Consider the following 18,243-nt stretch of genomic DNA (forward strand, 5'->3'; position numbering starts at 1 on the left):
GAGCTGTAAACTCTGAGTGATCTGGAGAAAATCGGCTTGCGTGAGTGAAGTTCGTGCTATAAAGGCACTACAGAGAGGCACGATGCCGAAAAGGAAGACGGACTCCCATTGCTTTGCTCCGGGCTGTCGGAGCGGTTATCCAGGAGCTCCTAAGGCGTCTTTGTTCGCCGCTCCCACGGACGACGAACTTAGGAAGAAGTGGGAGCGCAATCTGCGAAGAGATGACAAACCTTTCACTGGGTCCTCAGCGGTCTGTGAGCGCCACTTTGAGCCCGAGTGCATATTGCGGGACTACATACACATGATAAATGGCTCCGAAGTGCGACTTCCCCGTGGGAAGCCGTCACTGGCACATGGTGCGGTGCCTACCCTCCTGCCTGACTGTCCGTCTTACCTTTCTGTCCGAAGAGTTAAACAGAGGCCAGAAAGAAGGCCAGCAACAGCAAGCGACAGGACGCACCGAATAAAAGCGCAGATGTCGCGCAGGAAGCGCTTCGTCAGCTTGTAACCGATGTTTTGATTTCCGAGCTGAACGCTCTAAATGAAGCTGCAGGCCCCACCGAGAGTGAGCCCTTCACAGTTAGCATGCCTCGAGGAGTGAAGCTTCCCTCAAAGACCTGATGCCGGATAAATTGCGACAGTGACGCCAGCGTGCTCTTCGCAACAACATCGATACGAAGAGACACCAAACTTGAAATTCTTCACAATAAATCCGTGCTGTTCCCCTTTGGATGCAGATGCTGGCCAGCAAATTTAGCTCCCATAGTGGCAGGCAGGAACTTGTTGATAAACTGCTCGATGCAGGCAACATAGAGGCAGCAAATGGAGTGCTCCCGAAATTACCCCCAGACCATTCCACTTGCACTGTGGCATCAAGTGACAGCCAGCTAATATTTTATATAGCTGGTTATGTGGCCAGGAAATGTGTCCTGAAGACGGGCTGTGAAAGCTGCCTCAATTTGCTTTTGTTGACCAAAGAGGCGGCTGGGAACTTAAACCTAGCCAGTTCACTCGCATGAAAGACAACGGTGGTCTTCTGTATCCCGCTGCCGCCCTGTACAAATTTGTAGCTGACCTAGAAAATGCTTTCACAACATGATTTAGCCTCCTGGAAATACATGCAGACAGTATCATCGATATTGTAGATGTGGTTAAGGCAAAAACAGAGCTTCGACTTAATTGGCTTTTCAGACCACTGTGAGAATGTTGCAGCAGAGCTCACTGCTTTTTACACAAAAACCCGCCCTCACTTTTTTATGAAAAGCATCAATAGCAGCAACAACCGGAAATGCCAAGCTTAAGTACCTGAATATGAGTCGATGCGCTTAGATTTGCGAAGCACCCTGTTAGGGCAGCTGCAAGCCCAGCCTTGTTTCCACGGATGAAATTTCTATGTAACCTAATTTAGGCTGGTTACGTCAATAATGTGCCTGCCAACAAACCAATATTTGCTTCAGTTTTTCTTTTACATGTCCACACTTGCCAATAAAAGTATAATGCTCGCCTCCCGTGTATTATTTATCAACCTGGCTTATGTCATGCATACACTGCAATTAAAATTTTCCGAAAATTAGGTTGGAAATATTTTCAGTCATGGGTAAAATTTTCTGAACAAAATGCGTTTCTGAGGCCGCTTAACCGTCTCAGGAAAAAACTGATTTCCGTAAGACTAGATCACACGTAGCTACGTGCGCCTAGGCGCGCGCACAGATGAATGAGGGGTGTAGTTCTCTATAATTAAGTCGCCGCGGTGGCTCAGTGGTTATTGTGCTCGCATGCTGGCTCAAAAGACACCTTTTCGATCACGGCCGCGCCGATCGCATTTTGATGGAGGCGATATGCTAGAGGCCCGTGTACTGTGCGATGTCAGTGCACGTTAAAGAACCCGGGTGGACGAAATATCCAGAGCCCTCCACTACGGCGTCCCTAATCGCCTGAGTTGCTTTAGGACGTTATACCCCATGGCACCAAACTATAATCGCAGATAAACAATATCAGCCTGGCAAAAGATGCACCTAGACAACTAACATCCACCGGCAAATCCGTGAGCCTCTCTCATTGCCCGGCGCACGTTCAATGCTCAAAGGGGCACGGCAGGGGGAAAAAGGTGCTTATGAGGTTACTTTGAAGCTAGTTGAAGCAAATGGCATGCATATTTATGAACTACAGGCGTATTAATGCACCACACCGGAACAACGATTCGGAGAAACACACACAAGCTCCAGCGACGACGCCGCTAGAAAAAGTTACAGTGGCGCCACCTGGTGGTTTCTACGCCAAACGACACGCCCGCGCCTTTCCGTTCGCGCCACTAGGATAGTATTCTAGCTCACTGTACGCGAGCACAAGCGCGCGCCAGCAACTGGCCATGGAGATTCGCACCGCTTTCGACGTCCGTCGCGGCGCGCCGCTATAGTGCCTTAAATATACTGGCTAGTGTGGCAAGCGCGGGCTAGGCGAAGGTCCCGATGTCGACGATTTCCGGCGGCGCCCGCTTCGTGCGCTGTTGTGCGGGTGGGTGCATCTGCGTTGAATTCGCGCCGCGATGCGCGCGCTCGGAGGAGCTCGAAGCAAACTTTTTTTTTTGTATTTAGAGCGGTCTTTTAAAAAAAATTTCTTAATATAAGAACTACGCGAGCTCGTTCACAGTGCGCACATTTTGCAGTACCAAATATAGATCAATTTGTTGATGTATTCTAGCAGTTTGCTTTCGCCCGCAAAAAACACGATACTAACCATGCAACCGTTTTTTTTATTTACTAAGCTCTCGAGACCGAAATTATTTCAGAAATTCTTAAACCCCTTACCACATAGCCTGCATTTGACCATACTGAAGTGAAAATAAAGAATGACATTAAGGTTAAGCAATAAACTGCACAGTAGCTGAAGGAACGTGCGATATGTTCATTGCACTGGAATTTAAGACGTTGAAATCGAGAACATTATGACAGTGAAATTTAAAGCGCCACCCTCGATTAATTTAAAATACACGCTGATATTTGGAAATGACTTTAAAGGGCTGATTTTGTTGAAGGCGAATAATGAACTTAATATAAACTTCCCCAATCAGAGCATTTAAGAAATGCACAAAACTTGCATTGCTTTAAAAAAACTACTATAGTGACATACGTTAAGGTAATAATATTTCCGTTAAAAATCTTGGAACAGCTGTGCTTCACAATGCAGAACATTAAAAACAATCATTTTCTTATTTCTTTCTCATGAAGAGCCTAACCCAGAATATTACGACCACGATTTATAATAACTCCACTGATCTCAACAGCTTCCTTATAATTCAACTAGCCCACTTACCAGATAGCTAGATAATGAGAACAGAAGCTCGATGCCGCACGTAAAGACTGACACGCCCAAAGCATGCCAGCAATTTAACCTGTTTCTCATTTCCATCCAGAATAAACAAGCTTCTAAAAAGTTGTATTTTATACCACTGTTTAAGCACTCTGTCGGATCTAGTCGAGCCAGTGGTAATTACGTGCATGAGATCTACGGATATCTGAAAACATAAAAATATGAAAACAAAAATCTGGTCGCCTCCATTTACTGCACACATGAAACGTGAAGTACGTAATTTATTCACACAACAGTGTACTGTATTATATAACAAATCAAGGGCTACATAAAGACGACAAAGTAGAATTATTCATACTTCACGCTACTGGCAGTGGCGCAACTTAAGGAGTTTTTGTTGCTGCCTTTGAGCTTCTCTTTCCTTGTTCAGGTCCTTAACAAAAAATCTGAACACTAACAAGGCAAAACTTGACCACTTCGGACACATTTTCCTTCTCATGGCTAGAGCAGCCAAGCTGCGACAGTGAGAATGAACGTAAGCACTTGGCGATATCTAGCAAACTCTCTTCATGAAGAACATTTCTGCTGAAGAAGGCGGTGAATTCGCCCTCGATTAGCTTGACTGCAGTGGACAGGGCGGAACTAGGGTAAACAAGCCCAGCGTTGCCAAAATAAGCCGGGAAGTGAGAACTCTCATCCATGTTTGCGTCATTTGGTGTCACACAAAGGCAAGATGCACACTGCGGGCATGCGTTTTTTCCGATTGTCTTCCTCGCCACATATCCAGCAGCATAGTAGATCAAGGCAGCGTTACTTTTCCTTTCTACGTACCCGGCATGGTCCTTTCTGAACAGAGCACTATCTATTGCCTGCTCGACTTCATCAACATTTCCATAGTCAAATAAATCATCAATAATGTTCAAAAGTGGCGCTGCCTTGGTGCTAGACTGTGATACAGGTGCTTCACTCAAGAGTGCTTTGATAACATCTGGTGAGCAGTTCGTACCTCTCAGTGGTTTTTCCAGGTTATAAAACGGGATTAAGTTAACAGTCACCAGAAACTTTGACACGGTAGGGTGGTCGTTACAACCGGATGACTGGCTTATAATGCCGAAAACGTTTTACAGTTTGTCCTGACTCAAACGCGATGTGAAGAAGTGGTTGTATCCTATACAGTGGAGCTAAGGTAAGATAGCAAGTCTAATGTACTTCTTATCGTAACCCTTAGTCAACAAGCGATGTTTTCAGTAAGAAATCCGCCCCCAGCTGGTTCTGTATGCCGCTGCCATGCGTCTAGGTAATGTAAAAAAAAATTTCTAGGAATTTTTAATCGGCAGTTTCGCTTGACTATCACACACCGGTCCTGTAGCAATGTCTGTATGCTCGGAATCGGAAGGCTTCTGGAGTTCCTCCGATGCGCCTCCACGAGAGACGCAATGAGAGCCAATTAACCCACGTATCATCGCCGTCGACTGCAGAACACAACTCGGGATCCACCAGCTCGACATTTCGCTTCCGTTGTTTAGGTGCCGGTCCTTGGTCGCAAATGTTTCGCACCTTCCTTTTCACCGTCCTTTTAGGCACACGATGAGCCGGGTAATTTTCAAATACTGTGGGGACAGCATCGGGCTTCAGGCGTGGCTTCTCTCGGGCGGGTTCGTTCATGACGCTGTTCACCGTAATCTTAAAAGATCTTTCGATACATTCGTTCTCAAGATATTTTTCGCACACGACAGCCTTCGGTGTCAGCATTCTGTCTGCCCTCTTGATCTTATTTTCCCATTCAGCAAGCCGTGCTGGGTCTGCCGGTGCAGTGAACAGACACCTTTTCTTCGTTAGACCGACAACCGCTCCGACAGAACGGAACAAAACACGTCCTCTCTTTGCATTACCTCTTAGCCTTTAACATCTCAGGACGTTTTTGCTCACGTTTAGCGTCTTCCAGCTTCACAATCTAAGAAATAATGCCTGTCAAACATTGATTTCACACGCCCTAAGCAATCGCGCGAGGCTGCGGCATTGGCGCGACAGCCGACGACAGGCGCACCCGCTCGACCGACCGGCAGCGCCCCTTGCGGCCTCTCCGCGCAGTCATCGCGGCGGGGGCCTCGCCCTCCCGTTAGAAACGCGCGCGCTGCGCACACTAGCCAGTATATTTCTAGGCACTATAGCGCCGCTAGGCGCGTAGGCGCTTCGCGTGTACGTAGTACGTACACTTCGGAAGTGTTCATCGAGTTGGGGCTTGAGGAGGCTGCGCTGGCGCGAGCAACGGCGAAGGAGGGCGCACGAAGACGCATTTGACTTGCCAGACGAGCTGTTTCGACGCCTTTTTCGACTGGACAAGCAGACGGTGGAGTGGCTATGTGACGAACTCGCCGATGAATTGCGAGGTTTGCGTGCGAGTGCGCTGTCGGTGCGGCGGCAGGTGCTGTTTGCACTGCGGTTCTTTGCCACGGGCGGCTTTCAGGCTGCCGTTGGTAGCGAGGCGCACGTCGGCATTGCACAACTGGCGGTGAGCAAATGCGCACAGCGGGTATTGGAGGCAATTTGTAAAGTTAGTGCGCAGAAGGGGTGGGTTCCATCGCCACCTCTGTGACACACAGCTACATATAAATAAGACACGCTTATGCTGGCAAAACACTTTATTTTTCCCCGCAAATGGCACTTCGTGGTCGTCTGCTGTTTGCCAAGGGGAAAGAAACAAACAACCACACATCACATGCTGCAACACCTCACCTTTTGCATTTTTGTCATCGACCGGAAGAGCCGAACAACACAGATTTCACCAAGTTGTCTTCGACGATTTCGTACCAAGCGCTCCTTGCAAGTTCGCTTGGCAGGCACGTAGCCTTCACTGCATTCGTTGAAATTTTTCTGCGCACTTAGGTCAACCGCACAGTAGCTCGATTCCAGACGCCGCGCAAAAAAAAAACAACAAAACAATAACACGGCGTGAAACAGCTGCTTCCGTGCAAAGCGGCCTTTTTACTGCCGTCAGCACACCCCCGCGGCACCGAAAGTTACCCACCAGTCAATTTAATAGCACAACTTCGAACGCTTTTTATTTTGCTTAGAATTTCCGAACTTTAAACCATGTTTTGACAAAATAAAATATTAGTTATTTCCATCGTTGCTTATTACTTATTTCTTTTTACAAGTTAAGCAGATGGTCCCTTGAATGCTCTCGGGGCACCGCCCTGCTGTAATTGGCTGATTCCTAGTTGCGTCACTTGATGACGTCTTATTGTGTCGTCATTTTGACGTCACTGTCAATAACTTGGGACAGAATTTGTCACAGTTGCGTAATCTGGCCCCAGCTGTCGAATCCAGAACAGAGTGCCAACTATGCCGTATTGCCACATCTGTGGCCACTACTATTTTTTTTTTTGTGTGGTTTCGGCGATGCTTCGGGCATTCGCCGCGGCAGAAGCTCGCCATTGAAAGGTGTTCTGCCGCAAACTGCGCAGGTGGCGAGGCAGCATCTACAAGCTGGTGTGGCCCGACCTGTGCGTCTACCTACTCGCCTACTACACGCTCAACTTGCTCTACCGGTTCGCACTCAGCGAGGATGGCAAACTGTGAGCCTTCCATTTGTTTTCCATTTAGTCGCTGAAAAATTTTGGGAACAGCCCGTGCTTTGCGCGTGACAGAGGGCGGACAAGGTTGTGTGTCGCGCCTGGAAGAGTGCAGCTTTTACGAGTGCAGTAAATGCCTCAATCCCTGAGAGCGTTCCCTGCCGATCTTTACCTTGATGCATTCATTAACCTCTGTGTGCGCTACGTGTGCAGCATAAATTGCCTCAGTATACTGTACTACCGTCAGGGGCCGCGGCATTACAGAACGTTAATGTCATCCCCCCCCCCGTAGTTATTTTTAAAGGGGCTTTGAAAGGGGCCCGCAATAAAGTTTCGATGCGCCTGGAATTGTAATGTACGTCGCTCCACGAATGTCCTGCAGCAAAGTTTTTTAAGGCGCTTTTAGAAGCTGGGTTATCGGTAGCCAACTTTTGAATTTCGGTGTTTTCGCGCCATTCTTTCTCGTATCATCGCTTTCGGCACACTGGAGGGTCGGGCTCCTCCGATGGTCTAAGCGCAGACTCGCGCGGGAATTCCCCGGGGGCCGGAGCTTCGTGACCCGCCGGAGCAACGCCGCTGACTGGCTGCGGCCATGGTGGCTTCGTGACGTCTGAAAGAGTCATACTATACTTGTCGGCAGGACTGTGAAAGGTATCGCTCTCTCGTCCAGCCACGGTCAAGGAAGACAAGAAATAATTATTCAAGTATTTGAGCAGTATTGTTACTATTTTTAAAGCAATTACTGGGATAATTGAAAAATAGTTGAGGATGGTGTTTCCAAAGTACAGCGAGCGTTTCATTCGCAGGTTAAAATAGCAGAGAAAGTTCACACGAACGCAGCACTGCGGAGGCCTATACTGCGAAGTGGAACGCCGCTATTCATAAACACGGTGTCGGCCAAGTGTCGGCCGATTCTCCTGCGCGCAATAACTGGGCACTAGTGCTCTTTCCTTCCCAGGGATGGAGCCACCAGTCGCGGGGTGAGGTGCACGGAGGAAAACCTTTTACAGCGCGAGCCATTCTGATTCGCTCAGATTCTGATGCGCTGTGCGCATAGCGGGGTAGATGCGACAGGCTTTAGGACATTGTTAATATCGAAGGGACGCTACGGTGGAGCAATTGCCGGCAGATAAAGCAAGGCTAACATCGCCTGTAGCATTCAACACCTCAACTGGCTCAGATCGCCGCAGTCCTCACAGAGCTGCAAACTGCTTTGTTCTTGACAACAGTGCGCGCAGACAACGCCAAGGACGAAGAGGAGAAAAGACGCAAACAGGGGCTAACTTCCAAATGAATTTTTATTCCTAATATTGGTCGAAATTATTGAAAATGATTAAAAGAGGGGAAGGAAAGGCAATGAAAAATAAGGAAAAAATAGCTTACAGTCAAACAGTCAATCAGGCGGTTGGGACGCAGATACCTAATCTCCTTTTGCGAGAGAGCAACTGAAGGCGCGTTTACATGGTCACCGCCATTCCTGTCTATCTCCAGCACCTCAACTATCTCTCTCGTGATCTGAGTAGGATGGCTGTCAACAATAATACATCTCTCAAAATCAGGAGCAAAGTCTCGAAATCACACTCACGACACTGAATAGCAAGAGTGTGATGCATCCTTCGTACATTCACGCAGTCGATCATTTACACATCGTCCGCTCTGGCCAACGTAGGAGTGGCCACATGGCAATAGTATCTTGTAGATGATACCATCCATGCAATCAACATACCTGTTGGTATGCCGTGTGTGACAGCCTACGATGGGTTCAGGAGCCTAAAATGCCTGCCCAGTTTATGGGGTGCTGAAAGAAAAACCTTTATTTTCACCTTCGAGCAATCTTCACAGGACTGTGTGACAATGAGCGGATGTATGGCAAGGCCGCTACCCTTTTCTTCTCAGGGGGGCAACCCCTGAGCACGGAGCATGAGAGCAGCGATGTTCGAGGCTCGCCTCGGTGGACTGTTGTTGATTTTTTTTGTTTATTTTCATGCATGCTTCTTGTTTACTCTGCCTTCACTTTAAATATGCGATCCTGTGGCGTACAGTGTGGTGTGTAGCAGTGTACCTTGCGTTCATGTACTTGCATGCCTGTATTCTTTTTCGGGGTGAATCTCGAGGGGAAGATTTAGTGCATTCTCGCACTGGAGAGAGGTGTGGCATCCTGAGCCAGCCTAGGGGGAAAGCTTGTTTTTTTGTTTCGAACTGGCAAAAAAAAATGGGGGGGGGGGGGGAAGAATGGAGAAGAAGAGGGGAGGTGTCACGACGCAGCTGGCGTACGTCGTGGTAAGGCGTGAGGAGGGCCGCCGAAGGGGAGCAGGGGAACGCGCCGACAAAAGGGAGAGGCTCTCAGGGCGGCGTCGCGCGCGAGTGTCGGGAGCCTCGGCCTAAGCGAGGGGGAATGGTCCGATCAGACGCATGTGTCGTAAAGGGTTTCTCTCCGCTCGTTGTGGCATGTTTCTAGTTAGCCACGGCCGCTTGCTCGATGGGCCAGCGCCGGAGGCGAGCGGGCACCCTAGGCCAGAGCGGCTAACAGGACGCATGTGTCGTAAATGGTTTTTCTTCCGCTCGTTGTGGCATGTTTCTAGTTAGCCACAGCAGCTTGCTCGATGGGCCAGCGCCGGAGGCGAGCGGGCACCCGGGCACCCTAGGCCAGAGCGGCTAACAGGACGCATGTGTCGTAAATGGTTTCTCTCCGCTCGTTGTGGCATTTTCCTAGTTAGCCACGGCAGCTTGCAGCGAGCCGTGTGTTCGATATTTTGTGCTTTTCTTTTGTGTTGCAAGGCGTGTGTTTTATATTGTGTGCTTTTCTTTTGTGTTGTGATATGTTGCGTCCGAAATGTGGCGGGAAAGTCACCTATTGGCTGAGGGTGTAGTTTTGGCGGGAGGACAAGGAGATGGGTGCGCGCTAAGGAGAGCGCGAGAGGTTGGTTGGTGGCAGCCGGACAGATCGGTCGTGTGCGGCCGGTGGTGGTCCCGGGGTCGCAGAGTTGGAGAAGCGAGTTGCTTGAGCGGCGGCCGGGCGGGTTGGCCGTGTGGTGGCCGACGGTGGTCCGGAGTCGCGAGAGTGTTGGAGTTTTGTCTTTTTTTTAGTTAAAGTGGAGAGGCCGAAATCTGTCGGCATATGTAAATAAGTTGTAAATATTGTAATAAATAAGTAATTTTGAGGAAAGCCTTTCCAAGTGCCAACGTCGGAAGACCTGCACGCCTGTCTCAAACTCACCAGTCGCGAAGTACGTCCCCCGGGTCACTCGCGAGACCCGCCCTCTACCACTCCACGTTAACATCTGGATGCAACAACATCGCACAAGAGAGAGAGGGAAAAACAATATCGTGACTGTGGGAACATGATTATTTGAAGGCAAACTAACAGGAAACAAGTGAGTTTGTTCTTGGAGTGTTGTTTCCTGGCGCTCGTCAGTAGAAGGAGGCTCATCGGGGAGGTTTGGCACCTGTTGATCATCAGTAGTAGAAATCGGGCGTGGCCGACCGGACACCTGCAGCTCTGTGCAGGGGCCCGGCCGAGTAGCATAGACGTTGCTGACTCAGGAACAGGACAGGGCTCGGTTAGCGTCTGTTGCTCAGAAATATGAACGACCGAGGTTGGCACCATTTTCACAGGATCCAGACAACCAAGATGAGTCAAACCTTGCTTCTTGCCAGGAAACCGTGGTGATGGAGTTGGCATTAAGTCCTCCACAGAAGCACAGTTGGTACTATTTTGGAGTTTGACACTGACTCTGGGTAGAGCGATCATACTGCCCCGCAGAAGCGGCATTCAGTAGGCACTTTGTCATCTTTGCTAGCTTCTTTTCACGGTCTTCTTTTTATAACTGCGCCTTTCGTTTAGACGCACCACTTTTATGCTTCCGATCAAGCATTTTCGCATTAATGAATGCTAATTGTTCACCGCACTGGGCACTTCGTCAGTCCCACGCGACCGCAGGTGTACAACGGTGGTCGTCCCGGTGACTGGCGCACGCTGCCTGGATGGTCCGTGGCTGGCCGAGAGTGGTGCGTCCCCCGGGAGTTCCTCAGCGGGCGGGCTTATGCAAGCTTAACCGGCGGTTCGGGACTGAATCGCAGCCCGCGATCAACTTCCTTTCATAGACGCGCGCCGCGTCTGTCTGTTACTAGCGCCAAAGCAGGCGTTCAATACGCATAGAGTTCCTTGTACAGATTCCCTCCTTCTCAGTACAAACTCACTCCTCCCGTTCCGGTCTCGTCTTCCTTTAGACCGTTTACAGCGCGCGGTTCTTCAGTTTGAGACCAGGTGGCGCCATAAGCGCGCTAGGAACACGGCGCCATTGCAGGCCTTGTAAGTCGCCAGCATGTACGCCTCGACGCAGCAGTGGCAATATCGCGGGTGGCTGCCGAATGTGTTCTCTCTGCGAAGATGTGGAAAGGCAGAGGAAATGCTGGCTGTGTTCCAGATTGCAAGAATTGCGAAGGAGAGTTAAAGATGCGATTGGGGGGGGGGGGGGGGGGGGTTCGGTATCATCACGGGACCGAACTGTACAAGGATGTACGTACTGCCCCTGTCGCGCCCGTTCGGCATGCACCCTTTCCGAACGGTCGAACACAACAAACACGTTCGCCAGCACTAGATAACCAGTATAGAAAGAAAGGTTACGATCTTGGAAAATCTACGAGGGTAAATGCACAACATAGCCGCATGAATAAGCTGTTCCGCCACCAAAACCGTCACTTCGTGCTTTTGAGATACTCTGCAGCTGCGTCCGCCTGTGTAGCGAGACCCCATTGCTCGTAAGTAAAGTGTGCGGCCATTAGTAACAGAAGCGCCGGATGACGAATTAGGTACGGAACAGGAATAAGGACGACTTACGTTACTACATACCGCTACTGCAGATTATGCAGTACAGAGCCAAGCGAGCGGACAACGCTTACCGTCAGTCCGTGTATTACATGACGTCTTGGTGCTACTGTTGAGCTTTGCTCCAAGTAGCGGGGTTTTCGTGCACTATATTCAGAATAACACATTTGTGTTACGGCTGGTGTGCTTGGTGGCTGTCACTTCCTCACGGTTCATACGAGACAGTCACTAAAATGACTCCGCAGGCCAGCGTCCAGAGTGAAGCTAATTACTTACCAGCAACGAGACCTCGATCATTTTCATGCCCGCATATCGAGCGTAGAGCGTACCACAATTTTATATGTGAAGCTGACATAATTGGGAACTTCGTGTAGTATACGCGTTCCATGCGCGCGTTGCAACAACATCGCGGAATCCTTCGAAACGATTGCACGCCAGCTCGTGAAGACTGCTTTATGCATGGTACTGCTACCATGATAGTTAACATTTACGTGTATATTTATTTTGTCGCCTTTCTGTATTTGGCAAACCAGCAGAAAATACTTTTAGGTTTCCTAAGCACCGCTGACAGGTTGTAAACAAATGCGCACGATGGGCATGTGAGCGTTTTAGAGCGGTGTCTGCATGCATGTACACAACACGACAACGACCTGCATGAAACCCTGCCGTTTTAGACAAGAACAATAAAAACATTGAGCAAAGCCTTCAGCGGATGCAAAAACAAGCATTCAGGCGATCCATCCCTTGGCGTGAAGAGGGAGAGCTGAGCGGCTCTCCGCGACATGAAGCCCGATCATGTTTTCACGCCTCAAAGGATAAAATTAGGGTTCTCACATGTCCTTCAACGCTTCGGCCAAACCGTAGTGTCGCCTGTCCACTCCTTTACAACCGTATCAGCCGAAACACTGCGTGTCGGAACCGAGCCGCCAGGCGCAGCAGCCGTCGCAAAAGCAGTCAGGAGGCGTGTAATGGCGGCGTGCTCACGTGATCAAAGATGGCAGCCCCCATGATGCGGCGCTGTAAAGCCTTCGTCTGTTCTGGGAGGTTCTCGATTTTTCTTTCGCGCTGTCGACGCCGAGCGCGAGAACGAAGGGGAGAGGGCGACTCCTAACGCGGGCGAAGTTGCACGCCCTCCGTCGCCTCTGAGTCATCTTTTTCTACTTCTTTCTGGAAAGTTCGGCGGCCAGTCTGACCTACTTTTTCCGTCGAGCGCGCGCGAGGGTGCGCGGTCACTAGGCAGGAATGGGCCCTGGGGACAGGCCTTTGTGTCCAACTCTCCAACTTCCCCCATCACTTCCACAACCCTACTCTAAACAGTGAACATTCCATGCCCCACGACACGCGGACAAAAGCACGTGTGGTGTCTTCTTTCCTTTCCTGCTTATACTCTGCCATCAGACTCATCATCATCTGCTATCGGACTCATCCTCCCCCGCCCAGGTTACTATCACGGTAAAGAAAACTCGAATGGGAGGCACTGTTGGGTACTGCAGCACATCCTTGAGAGGTGGAGGGTGGCGCAGTGGTGACGGGGGACAAGGGAGATTTAGGTCCTCATCCCACATTACATGTTTTAGGTGTTTCCCCCTTGCCCCTCCTCTCCAGACAGCACTGGACAGACGGACTGACAGGAAACCACGAAAACTCTTCCAAGCAAACGCACCTCGCTTCGTAAGAAAGAGGGCCCCGCCGGGGTGGCGGGGGATTCCTGTTTTTGCAGCTCGATAAGCTCTCCCCAAATGATCGGGCTAAACGCATGCTGTTACATTAGGCGGGGGGTTCCGTCTGCTCGTTCTGGTTTTCTCGCTTCATACATGTCGCTCGAAGTTCCGTTGACCGTGATTCCATATACTAAGCAGGTTAGAATAAAAGGGCCCCCTCTCCTACTGTTCGAGGTGAGGCCCTGGGCAGCAGCCCCCTTCGCCCCCCCCACCCTTAATCCAGCGCTGGGTTTTGACATCTTTATCTAGAAAAATTGATGCTGAACCTTAATAAATGTCTCGGCAAAATGAAGAAAATGTAGGCAATACGAGAATTACAATCAAGGGCTCAAGATGTGTGATGAGTTAATGATAGAAGTTTTGTTTCACAGTAGTAATATTTTGTATTTTCGAAAGGCACGTGAGCGGAGCTAAAGAATGATTTAGATTTGAGAAAAGAGACAAGGTTACAGCTGATTACTTGTGTTCTATTAGTTTAGAGGAAATGCTGGTTAATGTGGTTGGTGTGTAGATTGTGTGTTGCCTGATTTGTCTAGACGGAACACCTTCCCGGCTTCCTGCCATGCGGCGAAGTAGAGCCCTGGATTGCTTACGCGAAATTGGGCAATAAAGAATACATGAAAAAAAAATCAGTACTTCTTAAACGTAGAATTACATCCGCCGCCGCCACAACAAGAGGAGAGTTTTCTTTCGAGAAATAAATTCATTATTCTCACATATCCAATGAGAATCGGATCGATATAGAAAATTTCGCGAGAACACAAACCTGGCACAGGAGTTATTGAAGAATTGGAGATTCGTGTTAAAACATGACAATTAGAGCGCCACAGCAGACCTTCAGTTCCTCTATTTTTTCTTCAATATAACCCGCATCATTCGCTTGGCAGTTGGAGCCTTTTCAACGCCTTAGTAAGTGTTACAACCCAGGTGGACTGACTCTAGGATCGGCTGAAAATATCCATTTCTGAAGCTGCATGCGGCTGCTTCAGGTCTTGCGTCGCAGTGCACCGCCAAGAGCAGCGCGCCACCACAGCCAATGGGCAGGCGCTTGTGTTGAGGGAGAGCAAGAGAGGACGATAAGATGGCCTTGATCGGTCGGGTTAGCCGTATCTGGCTGGCATTGACAAAGCAGAGGAGGCGCTGGTTGGGGTGGTTTAAATCGACACGTGATACTACAGTTTCTATTGAGCGTTTCACAATGTGGCAAAACTTTGACCGGTTATCGCAAAGAAGTGACCGAAGTGTTTCGTTAAACAAAAGTTCGTTGGCTTAACTGACGGCAGTGCGGTAAAAACTCTGGACTTCACGATGAGCATGCTGACGATCCGGATTATTTGCTTTTTTAAGTTAGAGAAAAAGCGCTTCTTTTTAGTAAGCGAATTTGCAGTATAAATGCTATTCAAGGTGATCGTTGAGATTATTTGAAACAGCAAGCATATGGTTACAAGAGATGTGAATTTTTTCTTAAATATTACCCAATTGTCTTCAGCAGTACGCTGGTCGTTGTTGCTGCTATTAGACATTTTTATTTGGACGTACGCGGTGAGCTTGCGCACGCAACGACACTGCGGGTAACAAATGCGCATGCGCAGAACGCAGAGTATCTAGCCGCGCGTTGCGGACCCCCGCCCGCTATAAAGCATAGCGTAGCGTGCGCAACGTGAGACTCTACGTGCTTCGTAGAGAACATGGCGGCGACCGTCTCGCCCGCTTCGGAATAAATACATGTCGCCGCTGGATTCTCTTACGCAATAGAGCGCTCAAATGGTAGCGATTCTATTTTATTTCGCCTACTCTTGCCCACAGGTAGCGGTATAAGCGATAACTAGCCCCTGTTTTTCAGATAATTTGGCGATTTTCAAGCTCCCAGGCCTAACTAAATGCAGTGTTTTACTCGTTGCAACGACGCCCGGCGAAGCACTTTTCTAGCTTTTAGTCAGTTCTTACATTTTCCTCGGTTTGTATAGTTTTTCTTTTTGGAACAGAAAAAGGCTCACAGTGCACTCACCGTAGTTATCAGTAATCACGAAGAGAAATTTCTTCAACCGAGCGTTGATGTGCTTTGACGTCTTGTCACTAGATGGCGCTACTGTTTACGCGTGCGAGTGAGGGACGCTACGGCACGGCCAACTAAAAGTGTGATGTTTACACTATTCACAGCGTACGCAACGCAGTAAGAGATGCGTACGCAAGCTTACTGCGTACGCCCCAATTAAAAGTGTCTATTGACATCGGCAGACATGACACATAGCAATGTGGGGTGTTGGCCAGTGGCTGGTGGGGAATGCGAGCTAAAAGCACCTTGGCGATTGCAAGGAAAAGTAAGGCATGAAGCGGAAATGTAGATTAGTGAAAGAAGCTCCAGTCGGATACAACTTAAGTCTGCAGTGAAGCTCCGCCCACATTGCACAAAATTCCTCCACGACAAAAAGTAGTCCGTTGTTAAAATTTGTCGCGTTGCTTAAACAAAAAGATAACCCCAAGAAAAAAAAATTATAAGCTCTAGATTTTTTATTCCTGGTTTGTTTAATATAGTCAAACATTAAAAAGTTGATTTCACTAACCATTGTGATTGGCCAGTGGAGTAATACAGTACGGCACGGACCGGGGCCCAGGGTATTTAAGTTGTATCCTGCTATAGAGAAGTATGTTTCGAGAAACAATTCCTATTCTCTGTTAATTGAAGAGTAGTCTGCTTTGGTGTAGTTTCTGGTGGCCTTAGAATAAGTAATTAATGGGAAAGATCGGAATTATTAAGTTCAATGCATGAAACAAAATGGTTGCTGAAGCGAGGGCCCGACCTTGTAGTTTGATTAACTAGCAGGGTGACGTTATGTTCCTGCAAAAATAATAAATTATACGCTCTAAGGTGATGGTTATAGTAGGACTGCATGTTGCCCAGTTTATTTTTTTGAAAATTGAAGCCACCTAATAATATTCAGGTGCGCAGGAACCTCGCCATGCAAGTATCTATAAATGTAGATGCAGAACTAGGTGATGCGTAGCTGCACACACCAGTAAATTGTGTTGGCTGAACGGATATTTAGTCAAATCGGTTCCAAGGGAGTGCTAATTTCGACCGCACTGAATACAAAATTATCAGCTTCAGCATTTAATCCGCCTCCTCCAGATCTGATATCCCAATCACAGCGGTAAACAGAGCAATTGTTTTCATAGGTACATAATTCACGACCATTGCGATAAATAGAGTAATTGTTTTATAGGGCAATAATTCAGCACTGGTAACTTGTGCAGACCGCGAGGTCTCTGAACACAACAATGCCAGCGGAGCAATCGTCACAAACTGAAGATACGGCATTACATTTGATGATGGTGCTCTATAATGCCTCTGGCCCTGAGGGTAAACGGAATAAATAATAAACAAATAAATAAATAAATAAATAACAATTTAGTATAATAATTATGGCTCATGACAGTTATTGCAGGTCCTGTGCCCTCTTAAGATAACGGCATATTAGGACCAGCATTATTGGAGTCGTAGGAACGCTCAGCAGTGAGATTAAAGTTGGCTTCCTCTAGTTAAAGTATTGTCAGTAGCCGAGGAATACAAGTAGCACTTGTTCGTGTACAACTTGTTTTACCGCACAGAATCTGTGAGTGCTCATTTTTACAAATACGTGTACCTTCTTTCGCAGGGCTCCTCGCTCAGAGAAGTCCTCCTTTCCTCCTTTAGGAGCACCGTAAATGTTCCTGAACTTGGTTGATAGAAACATAACTATGACCGACATTTTTCACGAGCACACTTACCTTTGTGCTGTAGAAATGCGAGCGTAACTTTTATTCACATTTAAATTCAAAACCGCATTTAAAACCTCACAAAATGTTCCTTCAGACAGCACCCAGGATTCGGATGCGCTCTTTGCAATACCGTGAAAGATGAGGTTTTATCCACGTGAACGATCCTCAAAATTTATGAGGCGTTCACTTGGAGCAGTTGACGGCGTCTGTCTGTTGCTTGCACTGCATTGTCCATCAGAGCTACGAACACTCTCTTAGACAATGGAGAGTGACTGTCTGTCACTTGTTGCTCAAGTGAGAGTCACTTCCATCACGGAGGTCATTATTTCGTCATGTTTTTCATCCATTTTTGTGTGCAGTGATTTTATGAGGAAAAACAACTCGTTACGTGGTTAGCGGAAGTCATCTTTCGGACTAATGTTTAAATATACTTCACCACGCATAAACAGTACCATTAGAGCACGTGAGCACGAAAGAAGCGGAAAAGGGAGATTGTTGGATTTTTACAATGAAGTGAAGGGGTTCACTTACCAGCACCAAAAAGCACAATAGCGTTTGAGACGTCCGCGTAGCTGCTGCGCAAGCACGCCCACTGAAGAGGCGTTGATGCATCAGTCGACGCCGACGCTTGGGGTGCTATGTTCTTGCAGTCCGCTGTGGTGTCGTTTTTTCAGTGCCGTGGACTTGTCACGTTGTGACAAAAGTTGACAGCGAAAACTGGTTGCATGCATCGCCAATTTGCTTCGTTAATGATTGGAACTTCTGGCTGATCCACGTCACCAAAGCCAGTATCTGCACCACAAAACGAAACGGTGTTTTGAAGCTAAGGAAAGTGAGGGGAAATTTCTCCCGCAGGCTTTCGATTATAATGACGATGACGAATTTTAATTGCGCAAAGGCCGCATGGAAGGGTAGAGTTGCAGGCGAGTTGGTGGTTCAAGCTTCCAGGGTAGTCGTGCGGGTTAGTTGGCGGTTACTGCGTGGTTCATGAGTGGTTCAGCGCTGCGGGTGTCCCTCCTGTCCGCGTCCGTGTCTTTCGCGCTGTCGTAAG

The 18,243-nt window shown here is 48.4% G+C and overlaps 1 protein-coding gene across 1 annotated transcript in view; it reads left to right on the forward strand.

The window, feature by feature from the left end:
- The window catches only part of LOC144104185 (bestrophin-4-like), a 156,671-nt gene that overhangs the window by 56,560 nt on the left and 81,868 nt on the right, over positions 1–18,243 (forward strand). The window contains exon 3 of the mRNA XM_077637051.1: positions 6,777–6,887. Within this exon, the coding sequence (XP_077493177.1) occupies positions 6,777–6,887 (111 nt within the window). The remainder of the gene's footprint in view (positions 1–6,776; positions 6,888–18,243) is intronic.

Source organism: Amblyomma americanum, chromosome 9 (genome assembly GCF_052857255.1).
Source record: "Amblyomma americanum isolate KBUSLIRL-KWMA chromosome 9, ASM5285725v1, whole genome shotgun sequence".
In the NCBI taxonomy this organism is placed as follows: domain Eukaryota; kingdom Metazoa; phylum Arthropoda; class Arachnida; order Ixodida; family Ixodidae; genus Amblyomma; species Amblyomma americanum.